This window comes from Mustelus asterias, chromosome 17 (assembly GCF_964213995.1).
Source record: "Mustelus asterias chromosome 17, sMusAst1.hap1.1, whole genome shotgun sequence".
Classification (NCBI taxonomy): Eukaryota; Metazoa; Chordata; class Chondrichthyes; order Carcharhiniformes; family Triakidae; genus Mustelus; species Mustelus asterias.
Window position 1 is genome coordinate 23,059,180 of NC_135817.1, and position 10,940 is coordinate 23,070,119.

At 43.0% G+C, this 10,940-nt stretch overlaps 1 protein-coding gene across 1 annotated transcript in view; it reads right to left on the reverse strand.

The window, feature by feature from the left end:
• Positions 1-10,171, reverse strand: part of syap1 (synapse associated protein 1) — a 28,160-nt gene extending 17,989 nt beyond the window's left edge. Inside the window, exon 1 of the mRNA XM_078232395.1 lies at positions 9,872-10,171. Coding sequence (XP_078088521.1) covers positions 9,872-10,067 — 196 coding nt within the window. The 5' untranslated portion in view covers positions 10,068-10,171. The remainder of the gene's footprint in view (positions 1-9,871) is intronic.
• Between the last annotated feature and the right edge of the window lie 769 nt (positions 10,172-10,940).

Below are 10,940 nucleotides of genomic sequence, written 5' to 3' on the forward strand. Positions count from 1 at the left end.
TCCATTGGCTCTCCTTGGTCTAACCTATTTGTTATCTCTTCAAAGAACTCTAACAGGTTTGTCAGGCACGACCTCCCCTTACTAAATCCATGCTGACTTGTCTTAATCCGACCCTGCACTTCCAAGAATTTAGAAATCTCATCCTTAACGATGGATTCTAGAATTTTGCCAACAACTGAGGTTAGGCTAATTGGCCTATAATTTTCCATCTTTTTTCTTGTTCCCTTCTTGAACAGTGGGGTTACAACAGCGATTTTCCAATCCTCTGGGACTTTCCCTGACTCCAGTGACTTTTGAAAGATCATAACTAACGCCTCCACTATTTCTTCAGCTATCTCCTTTAGAACTCTAGGATGTAGCCCATCTGGGCCCGGAGATTTATCAATTTTCAGACCTTTTAGTTTCTCTAGCATTGTATCCCTCTGATAAATTCTAGCATTGTATCCCTCTGATAAATGCGAAGTGATGCATTTTGGTGGGAATAATGTAGGGAAGAGCTACACGATAAATGGAAGAACCATAAAGGGAGTAGAGACGCAGAGGGACCTGGGTGTGCAAGTCCACAGATCTTTGAAGGTGACGTCACAGGTGGAGAAGGTGGTGAAGAAGGCATATGGCATGCTTGCCTTTATAGGACGGGGCATAGAGTATAAAAGTTGGGGTCTGATGTTGCAGATGTATAGAACGTTGGTTCGGCCGCATTTGGAATACTGCGTCCAGTTCTGGTCGCCACACTACCAGAAGGACGTGGAGGCTTTGGAGAGAGTACAGAGGAGGTTTACCAGGATGTTGCCTGGTATGGAGGGGCTTGGTTATGAGGAGAGATTGGGGAAACTGGGGTTGTTCTCCTTGGAAAGACGGAGGATGAGGGGAGACTTAATAGAGGCGTATAAAATTATGAAAGGCATAGATAGGGTGAACGGTGGGAAGCTTTTCCCCGGGTCGGTGGTGACGTTCACGAGGGGTCATAGGTTCAAGGTGAAGGGGGGGAGGTTTAACACAGATATCAGAAGGACATATTTTACACAGAGGGTCGTGGGGGCCTGGAATGTGTTGCCGGGCAAGGTGGTGGAGGCGGACACACTGGGAACGTTTAAGACTTATCTAGACAGCTATATGAACGGAGTGGGAATGGAGGGATACAAAAGAGTGGTCTAGTTTGGACCAGGGAGCGGCGCGGGCTAATTGTTCTTTGTTTCTCGTTTCAAGGCTTCATTCTATGATCATCTTGCTGGTGCCAGTACAGAGCGAGACTACGGATAGTTGGGAACCTGTCTCGGGGGCAGGGAATTCAGATGGTGTTCGTAAAGCAGAAGTGGAAATGGATAGGGTTGGGAAGCATTTTCTGATCAGGGCCAGGGTGATCTCCTGGACACGTTTCGATCGCCTCAGGGGGTCGGAGAGGAATTTCCCAGATTTTTTCCCCCCATATTGGCCCTGGGGTTTTCACTCTGGGTTTTCGCCTCTCCCTGGAGATCACATGGTCTGGAATGGGGGGGTGGGGGTGAGTTAATAGGTTGTGATGAACAAAGCATCGTAGCTGTGAGGGACAGCTCGGTGGATAGGATATTAGGATGTAGATAGGCTGGAAAATTGGGCGGGGATCCTGGATTCAGGATTCAATCCTGGACCGGGGAGCGGCGCGGGCTTGGAGGGCCGAAGGGCCTGTTCCTGTGCTGTATTGTTCTTTGTTTGTCTTAAAGGAGGACACAATAACCTAGCCAGTTGAAGGCACAGTCGTCAATGGTGGAGTGACAAAAATCGTGGACAAGTAAGACACTGAAATTGGAACAATTGCAGAGATCTCGGAGGGCTTTAGGCTCGGATTACAGAAGTGGGAGAGGTTGCTGAGAGGCAAGAGAGAGCTTTGAAAACATGGAATTTTAAAATTAAGAAACCCGCAGACCAAATATCAAACTAAAAACCCAACAGAGACATTTATACCCAGACTATAAATGTGGCTACATGATATCTATCACTTATGTCACTTTGTGTGGAAAAGTAGCCCATCACAAAATAATTATTGATTCCAAGTCTTTTAATTTGGAAATATAGTGCAGACAACTATGTAACAAGTACTATCTTATGAAGTTGGACAAGAAATATTCTCCACGTTCCTTAATGAACGAGGATTACAATTTGGGGTTGTCTCCAACACTCTAATTGTGCTCACCACAACAGGGAGCTTCCATAAGCAGGCCCATGCCTCTCCTGACTTCATCTAGCTTTCTTAATGTGGTTACTGCTATTATATAGGCAAACGTGGAAGTCTTTTTTCCACAAAACAGGGTTCTGAAAATAGCAATAAAATGAAAATCTGCTTGTTATGTTTTTGGCTTTTGTTGAGGGAGAAATATTGAACACAAATTGCTGCTCTTCAATATTAATGGAGAATCTTTGGCCAGGACACCAGGCATTGCTTGGCTCCTTTTTATCACTTGGTAAATGACATTCAGATTATCTCAGCGCTAGCAGTCTAACTAACAATTGGTAGTTTTAGGCAAGTTTTTAAAATCAAGTTTTTAATCAATTGTATCCCTCAGGTAGCTAATTTGTCAACCATTGATTTAATGCCTGGATGAATCATCACATTCTTGGAAGAAATCATCAGTGGCTATCTAACGTAGCACTTTTTTGTACAAGACAGAAATCTTTATCTGAACCTAAAGAAACTATCTGATCAAATGAAAATTTAGTGGGATCGTTAAGATTTCATAGACATGAAAATCACAGAATTATTTGGCCCATCATGTCTGCACCAGCTCTTCAAACGAGCATTGTGACTTAGTGCCTTTTCCCCATACCCCCATTCAAGTAATCATCCAATGCCTCATAAATACCTCGATTGAACCTACCTCCACCACACTTTCAAGCAATACAATCCAGACCCAAACTACTTGCTGTCTGAAAACGTTTTTTCTCACATCACGTTTGTTTCTTTTGCAATTCTGTACTCTCTCAATTCTTGAGCCTAGTTTCTTCCCATCTACTCTGTTCATCCCTCTCATCAGAAGGGGCAAGGGTCCCACCATTACAAACTTTCCTCCAGCCCAATATCCACTGACTATTACTCTCTGCTTCTATTATTCGGCCAATTTTGTTACTGTCCCTTTTATTCCATGAGCTATAATTCTCAAATCTGTTGCACGGCACTATATCAAATACCTTCTAAAAAGTCCAAGTACATTACATCAATCATTTCTGTTACCTCAATAAACTCCAGCAAGTTAGTTAAATAAGATTTCCCCTTTAGAAATCCATGTTTGCACTTCCTAATCAACCCACATTTTTCCATGTGGCTACTAATTCTATCTTGAATAATTGTTTCTAGAAGATTGTCCACCACTGATGTTAAACGAACTGGTTCCAACCTTTTCTGAACAAGAGCGTAACATTTTCAATTCTCCAGTCTTCTGCCACCCCCTGAATCCAGAGAAGACTGGAAGATTATAGAAACATAGAAGATAGGAGCAGGAGGAGGCCATTTGGCCCTTCAAGCCTGCTCCGCTATTCATTACAATCATGGCTGAGCGTCCAACTCAATAGCCCAATCTTGCTTTCTCCCCATAGCCGTTGATCCCACTTGCCCCAAATGCTATACCTAACCGCCTCTTGAATATATTCAATGTTTTGGCATCAACTACTTCCTGTGGTAATGAATTCCACATACTCACCACTCTTTGGGTGAAGAAATGTCCCCTCACCTATGTCCTAAATAGTCTATCCCAAATCTTCAGATGGTGGCCAGCCCTTCTGCAATTTCCATCCTCACTGCCTTCAATATGCTTTGATGCATTTCATCCGGTCCAGGTGTCTTGTCAACTTTAATACCGACAATCTATTCAACACTTCCTCCTTATCAGTTTTGAACCCTCCTAGGGACAGAGTTTCCTCATCTGTTACCATGTCCTGGTTTACCACCCTTTTACTATTTATATGCTTACAGGAGGCTTTGGGATTCCCCTTTAAGTTGGCTGACAGTCTTTTCTCACAATCTCTGTTTCTCTTATGTGCTTTTTCACCTCATCTGAAACTTCTGTACTCCCCTTGTGTTTTCTACCTGACATCTGTCATAAGCACAGTTTTTCTTCCTTATCTTAATTTCCATGTCTTTTTTCAACCAGGGAGCTCTGGATTTGTTTATCCTACCTTTCCCCTTTATACCGTGACCATGTCCAGACCATTTCTGTTTTGAAGGTAGCCCAATATTCAGCTAGCTTTTCCCGCCAATCTTTTGTTCCCATATAACCAGCTCAGCTTTGTTCTTGCCCTGTTGAAGTTGGCTCGCGCTAATTAATTATTTTTACTTTAGACTGTTATTATCCTTTTCTATCATCATTTTAAACTTTACGATACAATGATCACTGTCTCCTAAAGAAGAGAAACCCCTTCTTTTAATTTAAAATGGATTGTCTCGTGATAAAGTTATGTAATAATGGAATAACAGGGGACAAAAGTCCAATAGGGAAAGCACTTGACAAAAAATAAATGGTAAATTCTTATAAACATGTATAATATTTGAATTTAAAATTTGAAGAATGGTTGATTTAAGTTCCATGAGTGAATACTTGACTTCAGCAGTACAAGAGGTGGCTTTTCTTTTACAAAAGGGAAGGAAAGGATTTAAAGTAATCAATCCTGGGAACAGATGGATTGCTTGTTCTCTGTTCTATGGCTCAAGGTTCACCAGGAAAAAAACACAATGTTACAATATGCCATATAAATATAAGCTACTCTGAAAACAGCCCAGCAATTAATTTGATACATGACTTGGGTCTCTGGCTGTCAGGTTTAACTAATATAAAAGTCTATTAACACAGCGACATTTTCAAGTTGCTGCCCTTGTTTAAAATACAACAAATATACCAGCAATTGACAGAATTTTTTTCACCATGACCTCCACAATTGCCACCAGGGCAAACAGGAGATTTGTATACACTGATCCGCCTATTTTCTAAAAATGTGGAGTGCAGTGAAGCCAAAAGGGGCTAAAAATAAATAAACCAGAAAACTAAATTTGGTGCCAGTTAGATTAGTACGAGAGTCATCAAAGACTTTCAAGCTACTTGTCACCATTGTAAAGTAGTTCAACATCTAATTCTATCCAATCTGTTGGACTGCCTTGCCACCAATTCCATCCCCACCCACTCATCAAGCTCAGCTAGCTCATCAAGCTGGCAAAACCTGTTCGATGAAGTTTGAAACCTCACATTCTGGGTGTCACTAATAGTGCTTACTTACAATTCTGCTTGAACTCTTATTCACATGTTAGTAACCTACAAACCAGATTCCTGGACGGCGGCACGGTAGCACAGTGGTTAGCACTGCTGCTTCACAGCTCCAGGGTCCCGGGTTCGATTCCCGGCTCGGGTCACTGTCTGTGTGGAGTTTGCACATTCTCCTCGTGTCTGCGTGGGTTTCCTCCGGGTGCTCCGGTTTCCTCCCACAGTCCAAAGATGTGCGGGTTAGGTTGATTGGCCAGGTTAAAAAAAAATTGCCCCTTAGAGTTCTGAGATGCGTAGGTTAGCGGGATTAGCGGGTAAATATGTGGGGGTAGGGCCTGGGTGGGATTGTGGTCGGTGCAGACTCGATGGGCCGAATGGCCTCCTTCTGCACTGTAGGGTTTCTATGATTTCCTCCATCCTATATGTGAAAGTTCCACATCAATTTTGACTCCAGACCAAAGCTCATAAGAGGTAAGTCCAGTGAACTGTTTGATACATTCTTATATATTTATGAACTTCAATTTAATGTTTGAAGCAAAGGGATTTAGTCCAATGTTTAAATAGTGTCCTCTGTCATTATCATTGCTGGACTTCCTCAATTAATTTTATGACTGATCATTTTCACCCTTTTTTCAGATTATTCTATCTATAGCCATATTATGGTTTGTCTTACTTTAGATATCATCCTGCAACTGGTAAAGATTTCTATGCATTCAGTAACTAAAGGCAGCCTTTAAAATATTAGCATTACTCAAATTGGGAATATCCAGTGCAGCAAAGTTTCACAGATACCTTTGATCTATTCTTTCATGCAAAGAAAGTCTAAATGCACAAATTCACACTGCACTGCCCTTTAATATTGAATATTTCAGTTTTGGTGGCAAGTAGCTAGTCTCCAACATTAGTATCTGTTCATTTGCTTGGGGCAACAGAATCCACATATTTCAAATGGATGCCGAACTGAACTGGCTGTCGATGCTTGGGGCCAGCATTTGTGCACAAACGCATACAGCTAAGGCTTTCAGGCTATGTGGATATTTTCCACCTGTAACCTGGGCCAGATTGGAGAAGAAATCAGTGAGGTACCGGTTAAGAAATAGTGGAAAATTAATTGGTTACTTGAAACGTCTGAAGGATTGCAAGCAAATAAAAGTTGGATCCATAGTTTTACAAAAGGGAAGTCAGAGACAGGTACTAGAGATCCATTAGCTTTGCATTAATACTGGGTAAAATAATGAAATTGGACCAAGTTGGCTGGATTAACACCTTTATAGTAAAAGCTTATGAGTAATGTTCACCATGGAGTTTGGAGGAACTGATTCTACTCAAAAAACCTCCCATTTAAGAGGTTATAAACACAAAAGGGTAGAAATCCTTATGATTTGGTTTACTTGGACTTCCAGAAAGTATCTGACAAAGTTTTACACAAAAGACTAAATTAAAATCAACAGAATTCAAGATACAATGTAGGGCTGGAGAAAACTTGGATTAAAAAAATTAAATGCACGGAGATCCTGAATGGAATATTGCAGTGGTCTTGGATATTGGGTGAGAATTGGATTTTATTTTCATCTACATCAAATGACCTGGATTTAGAAACCAGCTGCAAGCTTGCAATTAGAGATTACACAAATAGGGTGTAAAGTGGAGTTAGAGGATAAGTTTAACATTTACTGGAGAATTTGTATTAACTGAGCAAATACATTTAACTTGATAGTGAAAATATCAAATTTTGTATATTGGATGAAAGAATGAGAAACAAGTATACAATGAAGAAAACAGGATGAGCAAAGTTGGGCTTTTGTCATGTACCTGGGACTTAGAAGCCTGCAATAAGTAACGAAAATTGAATGTTGCAATATGTGGCCAGGACACCATAGTTAAAAGGACATTGGAAAGGATGCACAGAATAGCATCAATAATCTCATGTAATAGGAAAGGCAAAGTAACTGTAAGATCCATAAACTAGTGAGAGAGTTAAGGGTGGTTTCTGAGATATTTGATATATTTGAATCATTGAAACTTATAGTAGAGGGGGTGGGCTTCTGCTGGTTCTTTAAAAGAGCAGTCACAGTAAGTCCCACACCCCATGCTGCCTTGTGTCCAGAATCTTGCAAAGCTCCTCGACTACCTGTCCAATTTCTTTTCAAAATTTATTGAATCAAATTCCATCACCTATTCAGGGAGAGTATTATTGATTCCAAAAACTCAGTGAAAATATTTATCACCTGCACCCCCAAGACCGTTTCCAATTTGTACCCATTACTTCGAATTATTGGCCAACTTATCAGAGCAATTTTGTTTTACTCTATCAGTTCTTTCAAAACCAATCATCTTGTAAATCTCTATTAGGTTGCATCTTTCCCTGTTCCAAGGAAAACAGTCCTAACTTTTCTCACCTCTCCTTCTAACTGCCATTCCCCATCATTGATGATATCCTACAAACCTGCACTGTAACTGTTCAAATATATTTACATCTTTCCTAAAGTGTGGTGCTGAGAATTGTCCACAATTTTCCAGCTGAGGCCTACCCTCATTTATAAACCCATATGTCTCTTTAACTTGACCAACCCTGCCACTATTGTGCATATGGACATCAAAGACTCCTTTGCTCATTGACACTTTTCAAAATTGTCATTGATAATAAACTGTCCGATATTTGTCTTTCCAACTTGCATAATTTTAAACTTCTTTGCACTGAATTCCATCATCCGTGTTTCTGGCCATTTCACCATCCTGAAACCTACAGCTGTCCTCATCATGATCTATTACTTTGTCAAGTTTTCTATCATCTGCAAACTTAATAATGCTGCTCCCAAAGCTCAAGTCTACATCATTTACAAAACTTGTCATCAGTTATTTTCGTAATCGGCATTTGCCATTTAAATTTATGGACTTCCATCTTCCCAATAAGCCTCATCTGTGGCATTTTGTTGACTACCAATAAAAGTCCATGTATACGCCATCAACTGCACTACCTTGATCATCCTTGTTACCTCAAAATTCATTCATACTTTTTTTTAGCAAATACACAATGCCACTGCTAGATTAACCCATGCCTTTCAAAATGAAAGTTCATTTTGTCCGCAATAATGGTTTCCAATAATTTCCCCACTACCATTATTCGGCTGACTGGCCTGCAGTTTCCTGGTTTATCCCACTCCCATTTCTTGATCTCTTTGCTTTCATAGCAAGCACTCCTCCTGTGTCCAACGAGGATTTAAAATTGTGACCAATGTCTCTGCTACAGCAATCTACCTTTGTTTCTCAGCAACTGAGGATACATTCCATCTGGACCAAATGACTTACCGACTGTTAGTAAGAGTTAGATAAAGGCGACATACTCGGAGGGTGATCTTCTTTACATTAATTCAAGTTGTATCAAATCACATAACACATTTCCAGTCAATGAAAAAAGTCCCATTGAAATTGATTTAATAGGTGATATTTTTAAGTGTCTACCAAGTAAGGGAGTGTGCTCAGACATATTAGAGCTCATAGTTGGGATCTGCTTGCAGTAGTATCCTGGAGTTCAAATCCTGAAGTCTCCATGGCAATCCCGGAGGACAGTATATACATTGTGTTTCTCAAGTTTCCTTATACAATAATGCCATTGACAATCAGCCATGACTCCGTTGGGAGCATTCTTGACGGAGTCACAAGGCTGTGGGTTGAAGTCCCAATCCAAAATCCAAGTTGGCACTCAACTGCAGTGCTGAGAGAATACTGCACTGGTCAGAGGTGGCACCTTTCAGATGGGACCGTGAACCGAAATCCACCTTTGGATGGATGTAATTGCAAGATTCCATGGCGTTATCTCAAAGAACAGCAAGGAGGTTATCCTTGGGGTCCTGGATAATATTTACCCCTCAATCAACATCATACAAAAAAAGATTATCCACTGATTGTCACGCTGCGGTTTGAGAGAGTTTGCTGTGTGCACTTGCTGCTTTCTTTCCAACATTATTTGTTTCTAACATTCAAAATGTACTCAATTAGTTGTAAAGCACAGGTAGGCCAGTCATTCACACGATCAGATCACCGTCAATTGACTGCCGAAGGAGTAGTTGGCACCTCAGTTTAGCATCACATCCAAAAGAAAGCAACTCAATGTTGCACTGTTGTTGTGTCAAAATCCTAGCACTCCTGACCTAAAAGCACCTTGGGGGGGGGGGGGGGGTACCTGCATCAGATGGAGCCCAGTGGTTTAAAAGGGATCACCACCATCTTCAGGGATGCTTGTTGGCGATGCTCACAACCCATTATTTTTAAAAAAAATAGGGCTCAGCATTGTCCTGCATTGGAGTGTGAGTCACCTTAGCTGGTGCTCAAGTCTCTGGATCAGGGCTCAGTCAGCTGCAACCTGTTGGCTTAAGAGGCGAGAGAACTCCCAAGGCTGGCAACATCTGCACTGCACGATGATGGGACATTGCCCACTCTAGGTGCTTGCTTCCCCCCGGGTCTGCACACATTTGTTTCGCCTTTCTGCCCGTTTGGCTTCCAGCATCCAGAGATCAGAGACCTGCACCAGGGGGGGTGGGCGGATGGGATAGCGCAAAGGGGGACACGGTCAGCACCCTCCCCGGGAGGAGGAGGCGGCATCGCCCGTCCGGTGCGAACAGCGGCCGTTCCTGCTCGGGACTCACCGCCCAGACCCTTGGCCTGACTCAGCATCTCGGGAGCATCATCGCCGCTGACTGCTTCTTCTTCTCCTCCTCCTTCCGTCTCCTCCTTCTCCTTCGTCGTCGTCTCCTGCTGGCCGGCGCCATCGCCCGCACTCCCCCGGGCCGGCTGCTCCTGGGCCCCTTCCAGGCCCAACCAGCTGCCCACCGCTCGGAACATCTCCGTCTCTCGGTGACGTCACACACACGGAAGCGCCTGGAACGCTCGGCGTGCGCTGGGCGGAAGCCGCCTACCGTCCGTCACTACGCACACGCCCTTCCAGAAGCGGCCACAGGCGGCGCTGCTGAGACGCAGCCACTGCGCGTGCGCCCTTCCAGGAACGGCCGCTGGCGGCGCTGCTGAGACGCAGCAACTGCGTCGCACGTGTTCTTCCAGGAGCGGCCACAGGAGGCGCTGCTGAGATTCAGTCACTGCGCACGCGCCCTTCCAGGAACGGCCACCGGCGGCGCTGCTGAGACGCAGGTAGGTGAGGGGATGCGGGGTGGAAGGTGGGGGAACATTTCATCTGTATGTTCAGGACATTTGGTGAGGATGGATTTGTTTCAGACCTTGTTGTGGTATTTTGAGGATGGAAGTTGCTCTGGCAGGAAAAATAGCCATGATGTGGGATGCCGGCGTTGGACAGTAAGTACAGTAAGAAGTCTCACAACACCAGGTTAAAGTCCAACAGGTTTATTTGGTAACACAAGCTTTCGGAGTGTTACTCCTTCATCAGGTGAGTGAGGAGTTTTGTTCACAAACTCAATTTACAAGATAATGGTTGGAATGCGAGTCTTTATAGGTAATCCAGTCTTATAGGTACAGATAATGTGAGTGGAGAGAGGGTTAAGCACAGGTTAAAGAGGTGTGTATTGTCTCCAGCCAGGACAGTTAGTGAGATTTTGCAAGCCCAGGCAAGTCGTGGGGGTTACAGATAGATCATAGAATTTAAAAAAAATAGATCATAGAAACCCTACAGTACAGAAAGAGGCCATTCGGCCCATCGAGTCTGCACTGACCACAATCCCACCCAGGCCCTACATATCCCTACAT